We start from the raw sequence: 15,411 nt of genomic DNA, 5'->3' as shown, positions 1-15,411 counted from the left end.
ATTGATAATATTAAATACACGTTTATTTAATAGACTTTAAAATCATATCGGTATGATATGGGACCAGGGGTGGGTAGAGTCTCTACCCACCCCTGGTCCCATATCATACCGAATCAATCTCAGGAGATGTTTCAGCTATGAAGAACTGTGACACTGGTGCTTGGCTCCTTTGTGTTCTGATATTTCTTGAGTGGAGATCCCCGGCTGCGTGCTGTTTGACATCAGACAGCCCACCGTGCGACACTGAAAATGTTCTGCGACATGCTTTGCAATTTGCCTTGTAGTCATCTTCAGGGACCCTATCAAGCCACTGGTTTGCCTCTTCCCATTCTCGTCTGTATTTCTGTTGTCGGTGTTTCCTCTTTTGAGGACGAGGTGGCGTATCTGAAGACATCTTGCATTTGTTTTTAAAAATCACGCCGCGACAGAGCGGCGTGATGACGTAACGTAGCGAGCGTAACGACGACAGGCAGCGCAAAGGGGCCGGGCCGGGCTGACAGGCAGACAGACAGGATTTGGCACAGAGGCAGAGCAGAGAGGAGAGTCCGCGGAAGGTCTTGCGCACCTCCCGCCAACATATTTTTCTGTTTTTAATATTTCCTGTCCTTTATTTTGTTCATTATTGTTAGTTCAGTGTTCACGTGTGTGTGTGACAGACGTGCATGGGACAGATTGTGAAAATACGGGACAAACTGCGTTCCGTATTGGTTCAATACGGAACGCAACATTTAATTCCCAATTACGTAACAAATACGTATTTCAAGGAACGGGTGGCAAGTCTACAGAGGGGGAAAGTGTAACCCAGGTTAAAAACCTTCAATCCTAGCAGGTTCCCGTAGCTCAGTATAAATGGCAGCCAGGTCACTTCCGTTTCCTTTGCTGGTCGTTTGTGACGCTAGTGCTACGTTGATGCTACATGCTACACACAGGGATTCCGCCACGATTCCTAAACAGATTAACGTTTTGTTAGCAATTGCTGCAATCAGCGGTGAGTCTTGTATTGGTAGAATGTATGTAAAATGTTTAATGTTATTGAAAAATGCCCGGAATGTGCCCGCTAGCTTAGCGGCTAGCGGTTAGCATTTTCAATAAGAAATCTACATTGATATAGCTCCCGTTAGCTTAGCACTTAGTGGTTAGCATGCTAATAGTATTGCAAGTAGAAATATCTTATGCATGGGTCTTCACTGGTCCCAATTACTTTAAGTGTAACCTTGTGGGCTTTTGGCTATCAGCCCTGAAGTATTGTTTTGCTGATTAATGTTTTGTATAGAAATGGATATAGAAATGTTGTACAACGAGAAATGTATTTATTTGATTTAAGAGATTTATACAACCAGAAATGTATTTATTTTATTTAAGAGATTTATTTTTATTTAAATGATTAAAGGGGAAGATACTAATTATTCTTTGTGACCTTTTACAGGTCAGGTTTTTTCTTTGGATATATTTGTTTGCCAGGTGCTTGCCGGTGGCCGGCAGGTGCAAACGCTAAACAACGGCCAAAAACACACACATAAACAGGAAACACCTGCAAATAATGAAATGAAAAAGCAACAAACCCTGAAAACAAATACAACAGAAAAACGCTGCATTTACAGAAATGATGCAAGCTAAACCAGTGCATGACATTAAGGATTTTGGGATATGGCCCTGTGGGCCATCTAAGCTAATTTACAGATGGCCCTGAGCCCAATAGAGATTGCCCTGAAAAATGCGTGCAGACGAAATGCCACGAAGGGTTTGGGGGGCCTCCCCCTAGAACATTTAGATTTGTGCAGGTCTTAGATGCTGTCTGGTGCATTCTCTAGACTGAATTATAAGATGAACCAGCACAATATTATATTGTACAATTTCAATTTTATTCCTCATTTCACTTGTTTGTTTGTTCTTGTTTGTGTTTGCTCGCTTGCATGCCCTGCATAGCTATAAGAAATACTTAAGTTGTTGGTCAAGACACTTTCCATCTGATGAAGGCAAATGCCTTCATCAGATGTACAAAAGTTGAAAACATTACATTCAGTTATAACTGCCAAAAAAAACATTATATACACTATTATGGCCCCTGTTAAAAATGTTTGTAATGTTATCTACTGTAAGTTGGTCGAACGAATGCCTCCTCATCCGGAAGCTGACCGAGCAGACCCGAGCAGTAGTCGAGAGGAGCCGAGCGCATCCGCGAAGCATACAAAATGGCGACGTCAGAGTTCCCGTTGGCCGGCAAATCTAAATCTCTTCGGTCACAATAATTTCCCTTTAGCACAATACCGCTTCAGTTGCGCCACTTATGGGACAGAGAAGAAGAGTATGTGACAGACAAGAATAGTCAGTTCTAATGTCTAACACTTAATGTGGAGAAAGAGATGTCCTGTATGGGTTGATTGTGCGTTGATCTGTTGGTAATGCCTCGGGGTTGCGGTGGGCATGTAAACAAATGCATAATGCTGCGCTATACTTTGTGGCCTCACCCAGTTGCATAGCGACACTTATTGTTTAGGTGTCTTTTAATAAGCAGGTAGTCTTATCATTAGCTAGAACTAGCTAGATCTGATCAATATGGACATAAACGCGAGTGAAGTCTAATCTGACGGGAGAGAGAGATCAGCTGCTGCTGACGAGTCAAAAAGCAGCACTGCATGATCACATGCAGCGGTGAGTGGACAAAACACACACTTCAGGTTAGAATATCACACGTCGCTATTTTAATTACCCCTCAAACTACCTAAACTAGTTATAGATATGTTTAGTTTTACGGTCGGGTTACTCATTACTGGATCCGCGAGCTGCTGGCATAATAGATTGCCCGATCGGGCAACCAGCAGGTGAGGCTTCATTGACCGAGCTAAATACTAGATGGCCCCGGGCCATCGGGAAGCCCTTAATGTCGAGCCCTGTAAACCTACAACACACAAACCCCGAAAACAAACGCAACAGAAAAAAATACATTACAAAAAAAACATTCCAGAAGTGTTCCAGGCCTCTAGGGAGCGCGCTACGTGGAACAGATTGATGTATGACCAGACATAGAGAGAACGAACAAGAGGAAAGAAAGTTCATTTAAGTGGAGAAAGATATAAGAAGGTAAGTTTTGTTTTGTTTTTTATACATAGAGCGTCTTATTTACGTAGCTAGCATTGTGCACCTAAATGTAACTCTTGACATAATATAGATATAATATAGAACCGGGCCGCCCCTCCCTACACGCAGATCACACAGACTGGGCGGGGTCTCACGCCCTCACCTCGTGGAGGGGGCCTCAACTGAGCCGCAAATGCGATGCGGTGATAAAAAGGAAATAAAATAAAATGTAAAAAGTTGAATTAAAATATTAAATCAGCAACACAACATTATTCCCACATTAAAAGCCAGTCTGAAGAGGTGTGTTTTGTAGGTGGGAGGCTCGGTGCAGTCTCTGTTGTTTAATGGGAGTGAGTTCCAGAGGGACGGGGCAGCGATGGAGAAAGCTCTGTCCCCCCAGGCTCGGTGCTTGGTTTGTGTGGGGATAGACAGGAGGTTGGCTTCTGATGAGTTAATTGAAAGACCGTTCTTTAATACTATTATAATATTTAGGTAGCCGAAAAAATATCCACTCTTTTTGACTTAACCTATAGCTGTCCTACATTTTATTTCTCCACAGATGTACTGTCCATTCTGTGGTTCCAGCGTGACATCTTTGCATGGCTTTTGTGGTGTCTGTGGCAGAGACATCACATTTCTAAAAGATGTGGCTAACAAAGTCCCTGAGGGGATGCCCACCACTAGTGCACATCTAAGTGCTCAGCCTAGAACCAGTGCAGGTACATAGGTTGTTCGTTTTATTACCAAACGATAAGTATTTATAGAAAACTTGGTTTAAAAGTTTGAATTCTGTTATTATACAAATACATCTCTAAACTATGTGGCTTGCCTACTGTTGAATGTGTCCTCAGAAGGGATTGAGGATGAGACTCCTATTGAACATAATGAAGAGTATTGAATGTTTTATTCCTGTGTTTTTTTGTAGCAGGAAGCTCAGCTGAAGAGTCCTTTCAAAAATATAGGGAAATAAAAAAGAGGGAGAGAAAGACCTTTTTTACAAAGGGACGGCATAACTCCAAAAATGAAAAGAAACAGAAATTATTGAAGGTATGCAACGTTTTCTATTATGAATACACCTGTAATTCAAATCTGTTCACCACACTCTCATATAAGGTCCAATTTTTTTTAATTCATTTGCATTTTATTGTCTTTTTGTAGATTTCTGTTGGAGTAATGAGGAGGATTGATAGCTGCCTTAAACCCGTGAGAGGGAGGTTACTTCCCCTTAATGTTGAACCTCAATGGGCATTTGAAGAACTGTTGGCTGCTGCCATAAAAAAGCAGAAAGCCTTTAACCAGGACTTGGAAGATGGTGCCCATGTCTTGTTGTACCCTGATGCGAGGGTGATAACAAATATCCCCGGAAAAGACACCCCTTTCACAGTACAGATGTACAAAGAGGCCATTGGAAAGCCATACCAACAAATTACGTTGTAAATCTGTACTCTTGAAGCCGTTGAAAACGGTTGTAAGTGCTTCTGACATATATTCCCCCTTGTTTAAAGCACTAAACTGTATAATAGTTCAAATGTAAACATAACAGTTGTTCTGTCTATATTTCTTAACACAATTCATTCCACCCATCATTCCTTTCTCTTCGTGGTTGAACTTATGAGGTCAAATGGTCTTTTATGAATAGTGGCAGAAGAAAATGGAATTTAAGTATCAACAAAAGCTTCCAAACTTTCCTTCTGTTCAAACTAAATATAAATTCCCTCTTAAGGATTGTAATTCTAAATTAACCTTTTTTCTCACAACAATGTTGGTTTGTTGTGCCCCAATGTAAATCCTAATGTGAGAGTGAAAAGGACGGTCAACAATATAATGTACATTTCACAAACATTTTGTGTTTCAATTGCATCCTTTCTGATTGATGTCAATCCGATAATTCAGGATTCAAACCAACATTTGATGATAGGTACAGACGTAGGGGAACAATTATTTTTATAGTATTAATCATGACACTTTTATTTTCTTAGATTACACTGGAACAACCTCTTCAAGTGACGAGGACAGTGTGGTTGTTGTAAAGTTGCCATCTGGAGACAGTCTTGCTGACACCGTGGTCAGTTTGGATCTATCGTGGCATTTATTCTTAATTAAGTTAATTTTATTTCAGTCAGTCATTTGTGTGTTGTATGCAGGTGTGGGACTTTCCAAATGAATAGAGCACTCCCAGAATGGACAATAGTTTGCCAGGGTAAAATAAAACATTGTCAACATGTTATTTTGTGCCAAAAGAAGCAGAATGTTTTAACAGTACAGTAGTTTGAATATATTTTTTGTTTACCTTTATCAGATCTCTCAGGCACCCCAGCATCTGATCGGGTAAGACTAATTAAAAATGTAATTATACCATGTAGGTTTGAATTTGTGAACATGAAATCAATAAATAACTTTGTGTGCTAATGACATTGTCATTAGATCAACTGCATCATTATTATTTATTGGGTAAAAATAGGATGGAGAACCAACCCCATCCAGGAAGAGGTCCAGTCTGCCCCGGGTCAGAACACCTTCTATAGGTAAACGATGTTGACAGTTGCATCGTGACACAGTTGTGTGGTGTGTATTTTTATTTTTCATTTGTTTATTTGTATAGCCTCCAATCACAGTGGGTAACATTGCCAGGAAGCAGAACAATTATACTTTCATACATTTCCAAATGACACCGACAACATCTTTCGTCTTAGTGAAGACGATACAAAAAACACCCACAAATATTTTTCAAAGATCAGATATTGTTTTCTTGCATCCATTTCAAATGTTTACAAGGATTGTGCAGGAGTATGACAAAGTGCTGCTGTCAGTTTAGAACCCAATGTATTAAAAAAACAGGAAGAGGATCGACATCCTTTTGTAAATATGACTGTCATGCATATATTATGTATTTGAAAGTAATTATTCAACTGTCTTCTCACTGCAGCAACTACACAAATGTGTATGCTCCAATCATTATTGACAGCCAGTCTGAGCCAGAAGAGGAAACGGAGCAAACTGCAGAGGAAAGGTATTAATTGCTACTATTACCACTTAATTTTTTTATTCTATACTGTAAATCTTATTACTAGCTTCATCATTTAATATTACAATACATCACTACAGTCTTTCCCAGCACAGAATACCTGACTGCGCCAGACGTTGTTGCAGAACTCTCTGCAAAAATTAAAAAACCTCTTGCAGCAGGTTTAATATTAACCGATGCAATGTATGGGATGGAGCAATCCGCGGCTTCAAACGGGCCTCATTCGACCCCTCTCATCAGATGCAGGTTAAGTTTACTGACGATGAGGGACAAACTGAGGATGGAAAGGGACACTGGTGGTCCCAAGCGGGAGTTCCTGACCCTCCTAATGGAATGCCTGAGAATGAGAAAAATATTTGATGGTCCACAGGACAGGAAATTCCTCACGTTCGACAATGCAGGTAATGATGTTCGCAAATCGGTCTTATGTTCAATACTGTACTGTAAATATAGAAGATGCTTATGGCTTTTGCAGCTGGATTTAGGTGACAATTAAATTACCTTATACTGTATATCTTTATGATAACGTGGCAACTGTCGGTTAACGTGATAATAATTTGACAAAAAATATCAACAGCTGCAAAAGATGATGAATAGTTTCATGCTGGGAGGATGAGTGCAACTTCTATAGTTCATGGTTGTCCAGGCCCCCGCTTCCTGTCAGAGACGCTCTACCAGCACCTCACTGGAATGAAAAACACCAACATTGAAGCCATCATTGAAGACATTACTGATGACACAGCCCAACATACAACATGAAGTTGTCTGCCTTATAACCTGTGAAGAATTTGGTTTTTATATTGTCCGGCCTTCGATAGTTTGTTATTGGGCTTTTATAGCCTCTTTTGGAACCATAACAAACAACCTTAGCTAGCTAAGTTATGGCAAACCATTAGAAATTAAAAAAAATCATTAGAAATGATGCAGTATTTATTTATCATGCCTAACTGTCATTACAAATATCATTAATGAAAACAAATGAACACTAGTAAGAACAAGTTTATGTCATCTTAGAACAATATTAAAAATGTATTCCTCCTTTCATGACATGGATATAGTTATATACGCTTTAATATCTTGCCACTTTGATTAATGCAACTCCTTACATTAGGTATCATTCATAATTCTTGCTCCCCTCTGCAGCTGGTCAAAAATGATTGGGGTAATTAAGTGTAAAACACAATGTTTAATAATAATAATAATAATAATAATAATAATAATAACTTGGATTTATTTACCTTTCAAGAAACCAAAGGACACTTACATTTATGATACTATTTAATGAGAGTAGTAAATCAGTCATATTTAAACCGAACACCATAGGAGGGAAAGAAGATGTTACAATTATTGAGAATATATATTTTTTATTTGATAAATTAACTGTCTTCCTTCATATGCGAGTTTGACAGTATATTGATTTATGTTTATGGATTATGATTGTTTTCTACTCTAGATATCCAGCGAAGCTACATTGGAGGAACTACATGCATTAATCGACAGAAATTCCAGTTGTTGCAGACTGCAGGTTGCTTGCAGTACCCTGATGGTGTGGATGGCAAAAACGCAATCATAAAGGATTTCATGCAGTGGTACATCATTTACCGCAACCATTTTGTCATACAAAGGTAATGTTTCTGCACTATTTAACCTAAGTTCAATATATTTGAATTGTTATCGAGTCAAACACATCACCATTTAGATGTTAAAGCAAGGTTATAATTTAAATTAGCACCATTCAGACACAAAGCAATTCCAAGTGCTTTACACTTTCAGAAAATACAAAAATTGCATTTAAAACATCATTAAAATTATTAAAAGCAGTTTAATGTGTATTGAAGCTCGGAACAAACATTTAAAGATAAGGAAAGCCTAAATCAAGCGTTCTATGACCAATGGTGATACCAAGGCGATTGAGGGTTTACAAGGGTAGAGTTGCATCTATCGATTCACTGGACAATCCTGCATTTGGAGATAATTTTATTATCAGTTTAGTTACTTTCACAGAAGTTATTCTGACTTTATTTAATATATGTTATTGGTCTTGGTCAAAAAGTAAAATATGAAACAGAAATATGTAAAGATTATTGATTGATTTACTTTACTGCATGTAAAACCCAGAGGTCATTAAGAAATGAAGTAGATCTAAAATTGGTTCTAATACTTTTTTCAGATATTGTTACTAACCTGGCGATAGGTGATAGTAGATTGATGGGTCTTTGTGTCTAATGTTTCCTAGATTCAAAGACGGAAGCCTTGGATGTGATTCATGCTTTGAAGCAGCATGGAAGTGTTTTCAGAGCTTTTATGTGCTCAAGTGTGGTAGAGCTGACTTCTGCCACATTGGAGGAAGTCTTTGAGGTTCAGCACAGCATGAGGAAACCAGGGTACTGGGATTTTGGAGAGACTATCTCCTTGAAAAACAAGGTTTATTTGAGTTCCAACATTGTTCACATCTTAAAATAATTCGCTATTAATGGCAGTTCTATCAATCTTGATATTTAAAAAAAAAAAGAAAAACGTAATACTACTTTTTCTTCTCAGAAAAACAAACAGGACTCCTCCTCAGTGACATCCTGATGTTCTCAACAGGATTAAACACCCTGCCACCGTCTGGAATCCAGCCGAGACCTCAATTGGTTTTTCACCAGACATCTCGCTTTCCAATCGGCAGAACCTGCTCAAACACAATAGAAAGCAACATGGACTTTGGAATCCAAAATTCGCCTGGTTTTGGACTTTATTGAAAGCTGGGCTTACAATTTACAAATTAGCCATGTTCTTCATAGTTATATAGTTCGCAACACAAGACTCCCAGGTCAAGGGTTGCATTAGACCACTTGTTTTTTGAAGGTTCTCAAAGTGTTCCTGGAAGTTGTCGTCTCCACATAGACTGTTGGTCGAGTCCAGAACAAACTGGCCCAAGTCGTCTTGTGGGACTGGGAACCCACAGTCAGTTCCACCGTACCTGGATGTGCAATATGTTCAACAGTTTATTATTCACATGTACAAAATTGTTCTTGAAATGTTGTTTTGTTGTTGAACTTCTTTGAAAATTAAAAAAGTTACTGTCACTTAATAGTAGACATTATTTGAGTAATAACTGACTGACTGAGGTGAACAGATTATGACACAATCTTAATTTATAGTGAAAAATGTACTTTGGGGCCACTGATTTTTTCTTAGAATTTTAGGCAGTTACTAAAAATAAATCTGAACAAAATTGAGAAATATGTTTAATTGATAGAAACAAACCTGTGTGGCAGGTTGTACATGACATCTGGTTTCTTGGATGGACAACGAGACTGGTTTACAGGTCTGATAATATGCGTGTTCCACTTTTCCCTGCATTCGTCAAGGTCCCTCTGTAGTACACCAATGAAGACAAACCACACTAGGCATGTGCGCATGACTGCCACTGAAGTGATGTTTTTCTCTCAGGTCATTCATGAGATCCATCCAAAATTGAGACATGAAGAAACAGATTGAAATGAGAGCTTTGTTTTTATACATTGATGATTTCCATGTAAAGGGATTCAAAATAAATATAACAAATAATACATAATACTAAACCTGTGGTATCAAATAGTCATATTTATAAGAACTGTATTAAGGAACAGAGATAAAGGGGTAATCTTTGTTTTAACTGATGATTCCGATCAATTAAATTAAAAGGAAATCAGCAACCACACTAGGCATACCATGTTTTGGCTGTGCCTGTGGTGCAGAGTTTAGTTGTAAAACAATTATTGTAGGAGATCGGAACTAATACACTGAAAATATAATTACATTACTTTGTATAGATATACTATGTTCACTGTCAAGGATGTAAAAAAAAGAAGAAAGAAGCACTACACCTCTGTTTTCTGAAGTACGACCACCAGCTTTCAATTCTTTGATTTGCTGTTGAAGAGCCATAATGTGACTGGCAGCCTCAGCAAAATGGTCAGTGTGTCTTGATCTTAAAGCACACTGGATGGCTGCCATTGTGCCGTTTTCAGTGCCGCAGCCTCATAGGTATGACTCCATGCTCTGTGACACAACGTATGTAATTTTGAGCAATGACCCCAGGGTCATTGTTTAATGCTCCACACTTCAACCACAAAACTTTTCTGGAGTAGCCATCAATACATCCGCTGATGGCCAAACCATAGGGCTTTAGCTTATCATAGCCATCAACATGCCAGACGTGGTTGGGTCCTTCAGAGCTGTATGTTCTTCTTACAAATCTTCTATTACTGCGAAGTTGAACTCCAGAGGGATCAAGCTCTCTCATCAAGTTCATGACCTCATCCGTTTTTACAGTAAGGGAGTGCTTTTGCCGCAATGTCTGACACATCGAGCGGTAACCGTAATGCTGGCCAGGTCCATTTAGCTCCTCTTGAATGGCAGCATGAACATTAGCCAGAGGGGAGTAGTTATTTTTCCTTGATAATGAAAGACTTTTTAATTTACTCTTTAAAGTACGCAGACTCATTTTTACATTGTGGGTAGTTTCCAGAAAATCCAACATTTCATCGTAGCTGAAGCCATCATGAAAGTATTTACGAATTAGGTCCTCTTCTGTGGGGCTGTCAGATGCTGATTGTAAAAAAGAAAACACAAGGAGAAAAAGAAGAAAACATCATATCATGGCTCACTGTCTCAAAATCTGATTCTAAATGTATAATTGTCTCTATAAAGAGAGAACTAATACACAATTATTAATGTATAATATAAGCTGTTTTGTGTATTTAATCATGCATTGGTCTACAATTTAATGATGGCTTCTACATATTTCACATAAACAGACAATGAAAAAATGTGTCCTTCATGCTGATAACTAGTGTATGCATCTGCCAATTAGTATTCTAAACAGAGTAGTGTGTTGAATCCTTATTTCTTGCATTTGAAACAGATACAATACAAAAAAGTGAACTTACTGTTGTGTTCAACTTCTGCCAAAAACTGTACATTTTTGCCACAGGAGCCACAGAACACTTGAACTGTCCCCAGATGTTGGCCACAGAAAGGACAAAACATGGCAGCCTGAAAAGACATACATTGATTTAGTAAATCCATTTAATCAAGTCAATCAAAAACACAGTCTAAATACTGGTTAGCTAAATAAATAGAAAGATACATCATTTTACCGTTGAATCTGTGTTTTGTCTCTCTCTCTCCTTGAATGTCTTCTCAAATATAGTCATTACTTTGTCCATCTTCACATTTTGTCACTTCTCTCTCTCTCTGTCTCTCTCTCTCAATTCAATAGCTTTATGAGCATGACCATAGTTACAGGCAATTGCTAAAGCTCTGTATAGTTGCAACATCTATACACAAATAGATACATATCAACAAACTGCTAAGAATTCAAATATCCTTTTTCCCCGGTACTCACTATGGCCCGGTTTATTTGCCTGCACTTGATTTTTGTAATCTCTTTTAATAATGTTCTTCCCTCACTTTATCTTCTCTTCACGTGAAGCTCTCCTCAGCTGGTGTAGTAGTTAGGCACGCTAACGCTAGCTATATAAATATGACGCTCTATGTATAAAAACAAAACTTACCTTCTTATATCTTTCTCCACTTAAATGAACTTTCTTTCCTCTTGTTCGTTCTCTCTATGTCTGGTCATACATCAATCTGTTCCACGTGGCGCGCCCCCTAGAATAGGGTGACCAAACGTCCTCTTTTGCCCGGTCATGTCCTCTTTTCACGCCCTGTCCGGGTCGTCCGGGGGGGGTTTATAAATTCATGAAAATGTCCGGGTTTCGCGGACCGTTTGCATGTACTTAAATTGACTGGCGAATTGCAGAATATTACGGTACTCTGTTGCGTGTGTGACGTAATCCCTGAGTCTGAAGCTTTGTGGGCGGCTCTACAACTACGCTGACACACAAACAGAGGAAGGGGACAGAGCGGACCGCCGCTCACATTCACAATGCCAAAGCGCAAATGTACTTTTACAGATGAATTGCAGAAGAAATTCCAAATGTACCGGCCCAGGCGGAACAAATGGGAGGCGGAGTGCACCGTGTGCAAAGCTTGCACATACGTGTGTGTGTCCAATAAAGGTGCAGACGATCTTAAAGCGCACATGGACACAGACAAACATAGGAAAGCTGTGCAAGGTGAGAGTTTGTCGGCAAAGTTGACAGACTTCTTTGTTAGACCAGGCAAAACAGAGGATGCTGTAAATGCAGCGGAGGGTGCGTTTGCATTTCACACTGTGAAACATCACAACAGCTACAGATCTATGGATTGAAAAAATTCAGTAGTGCGCGCACTAAAACCGAAGCCATTGTCAATGATGTTATAGCGCCCCACTCGATTGATGTCGCACATGAAGCACACAAAGAAATCCAGTACTGTGGTGTTTCTACAGACGGGAGTAACCACGGAGCAGTGAAAATATTCCCAATCATAATCCAGTACTTTGACTGAAAGAGGGGTGGCATGCAAACAAAATTAATCGAGTTTAAAGACACACCAAATGAGACAGCAGAAACCATTGCACAATATCTCATTGAAACATTGGCAAAAAACAATTTGTCTGAAAAATGCATTGCATTTACTGGCGACAATTGCAACACAAACTTTGGAGGAATCCGACGTGATGAAGGGGGAAAGAATGTGTTTGCAAATTTGAAGAGGTTGCTGCAGAAGAACACTCTGATCGGTGTGGGTTGCCCAGCACACATATTGAATAATTGTGTTCATCATGGGGCAGACAAAATAGATATTGACCTTGAGAATATCATGTTCAAAATCGACCAGTTCTTCCACATTTAAACTGTGCGCACTGAGAGCCTGAAGGAGTACTGTGATTTTGTTGACATTGAATACAGAAGGATGCTTTCTCACAGCAAGACAAGGTGGCTGTCATTGTTCCCAGGCATTGAGAGGATGATACAGATGTTTCCAGCCTTAAAGACATTCTTTCTGTCTCAGCAAAAACCACCCACAGTGATCAAGAAGTTTTTTGTAAACGAATTCAGTGAGATCTACCTCTGGCACATGCACTCACTCATGTCTGCGTTCCACACCCACATTCAAGACATGGAAAAGGAGAAGAACTCCACTATGGAGGTAAAGAAAACAATGAACAGCATCCACACCATTCTTCTTGAACGCAAGAGCAACAACTTAATGTCCCTTAAAGTTAAGGGACTACTGGCACAAAAGCGTAGTGATGGACTTGGTAAGGAATATGACCAGTTCTGTGCTGATGTACAAGGCCTGTACAGTACATGTCTGGAGTATCTGGAGAAGTGGATGACTCCCATGGAAGAGTTCTCCACATTCACGTGGATGGATCTGAGTGAGCCACCAGAGTCGAATGATGTGGAGGCCTGCATCAAGTTCCTAGGAGAGAAGGGGGTGGTAATTGATTATGTCAAGTGTTTTGACCAGGTCACCAATCTGAAGAGATTCACAGAAAGGTGCAACCGTGATGAGGAGTTCAGTGGCCTGCAGGTGCACCAGAAGTGGACCAAATATTTTGAGAAGGCCAAAAGCATTGCATGTTACTCAGAACTACTGAAGATTGCACAGTTTGTCTTTGCACTTTCCTCTCACAATGCAAATGTTGAGAGGGTTTTCTCACTGACGCAGAGCCAGTGGACCAAGGAGAGGAACCAGCTGTCTGTTGAGTCACTGAAGGGGATTCTATTTGTGCAATACAATTTGAAAGACATGTCTTGCAAAGACTTTCATGCTTATTTGTTGAGCAACCGAAAACTGCTGGGAAAGATCAGCTCCACAGCTAAATATCGATGGGCAGACAAGGAGGATGAAGAAGAAAAGCAGGATAAAGAAGATTGAAGTATGCAGCTATGCAGAGAGAGAAAGCTATGTAGCTGTGGGAGAGAAACTTTAAACTTTTAATTTTAAATTGGGACCCTAGAAAACTGTTTGAAGCTAGAAATATGTGAAAAGTTGTCGTTTCACTGTGGTTGTTTACAATGACAGGGCCTGGAATTGTGTTTACAAACATTTAAAGTAGGCTTATATTTGGTTCATGGTGCCTCAAAATGTGTTTGGTTTGATTTAGGTAATCAAATGTTATGTTAGGTTATGTTCACTAATGGAAATTATGCAAATGTGAAATCCAAAACTGCATAGTGCACTTTTCAAATAATTACATTAGTATCTTTGTGAGGTTACTGTTTTATTGTTTACATTGACAAGATACAAAGAGATTATTTGTTAAAGCTGGATTTTCTATTTTCTACTATTTCATATATTTTGTTATTTATTTTTGTCCAGTAAGACTTGAAAAGAGAGCTATTATTTTGTTACAGATTGATGTTTAAGTTATTCTTGTGCATTTGAGATTTGTCAGAGATGATTTTTGGTACAATAAAGCATGTTGATTGTTGAGTAACCTTGGTTTGGTGTGTCTTTGGTTATAGAGAGATATTATTGTGTTATATACAGTAAAATAATATACATAATAATTGTATATCCATACAGAGGAGGCATACTTTAAAACAATAAGGCATCTTTGAGTAAACGTTGAGTATCATTAAGTATCTCGAGGCTGGGGGCAGCATGTCCTCTTTTTTGGAAATCAAAATATGGTCGCCCTACCCTAGAAGCCTGGAACACTTCCGGAATGTTTTTTTTTTGGAATGTCTTTTTTTTTGTAATGTGTTTTTCGGTTGTATGTGCTTTTGACTTTGCATTTCGTTTTTGTATTTGCAGCGTTTTTCTGTTGTTTTCGGGGTTTGTGTGTTGTAGGTTTAGTTTGCATCATTTCTGTAAATGCAGCGTTTTTCTGTTGTATTTGTTTTCAGGGTTTGTTGGTTTTTCATTTCATTATTTGCAGGTGTTTCCTGCTTATGTGTGTGTTTTTGGCCGTTGTTTAGCGTTTGCACCTGCCGGCCACCGTAGGTCGCCGCACCTGATGCCCTTTCATGGACCTTGATGGCGAGCTAAGATTCTAAACCTATCCTCCCTGCCACATGGTGAAGTAGAATTAAACGGAAATTAATTAAATTTACCCCGGAAGCTTTTCTTTTGTTGTCTTTTGCCTTTACTGGGCACCTGAAAATAATCATGTGAATTTGAATGAACTTGTTGATATCTTGAATACAACTATTTTGTAACGCATACCTGGTTTCAGTTTGTATTTTTCACATACATTGAGCTCCATAGTCGTTCCTAGTTCTTCTGAATATCACTCATTGAATTACAGCTAATACACTTGCTACACAGTCCAATACCATCAAAAGCACACACCATAACATGGCAAGCATATTTGTTCCTTTTTATCCCACTCATCGCTAGAGCTGATTGTTTCCCATTTCATGGTGTGTTGAGCCATC

The 15,411-nt window shown here is 39.0% G+C and overlaps 1 protein-coding gene across 8 annotated transcripts in view; it reads left to right on the top strand.

The window, feature by feature from the left end:
- The first annotated feature begins 889 nt into the window (after positions 1–889).
- The window catches only part of LOC307035137 (uncharacterized protein), a 49,374-nt gene continuing 34,852 nt past the window's right edge, over positions 890–15,411 (top strand). Inside the window, exons 1-11 of one of the 8 annotated variants that reach the window (XM_079674165.1) lie at positions 3,532–3,797; positions 4,004–4,125; positions 4,237–4,546; positions 5,058–5,143; positions 5,223–5,278; positions 5,378–5,406; positions 5,540–5,603; positions 6,005–6,088; positions 6,184–6,504; positions 7,557–7,728; positions 8,340–8,527. In XM_079674165.1, coding sequence (XP_079530291.1) covers positions 5,239–5,278; positions 5,378–5,406; positions 5,540–5,603; positions 6,005–6,088; positions 6,184–6,504; positions 7,557–7,728; positions 8,340–8,460 — 831 coding nt within the window. In that variant the 5' untranslated portion in view covers positions 3,532–3,797; positions 4,004–4,125; positions 4,237–4,546; positions 5,058–5,143; positions 5,223–5,238 and the 3' untranslated portion in view covers positions 8,461–8,527. Of the gene's footprint in view, positions 989–3,531; positions 3,798–4,003; positions 4,126–4,236; positions 4,547–5,057; positions 5,144–5,222; positions 5,279–5,377; positions 5,407–5,539; positions 5,644–6,004; positions 6,089–6,183; positions 6,505–7,556; positions 7,729–8,339; positions 8,528–8,644; positions 9,248–15,411 lie in introns of those variants that run through there. The other 7 variants (XR_013807029.1, XR_013807030.1, XM_079674164.1 and 4 more) reach the window with 7 other exon arrangements.

The sequence above is a fragment of the Notothenia rossii genome, assembly GCF_949606895.1.
Source record: "Notothenia rossii genome assembly, chromosome: 4".
Taxonomy (NCBI): domain Eukaryota; kingdom Metazoa; phylum Chordata; class Actinopteri; order Perciformes; family Nototheniidae; genus Notothenia; species Notothenia rossii.
The sequence above is the reverse complement of the archived record's forward strand: the minus strand, read 5'-3'. Positions and strand labels throughout refer to the sequence as shown.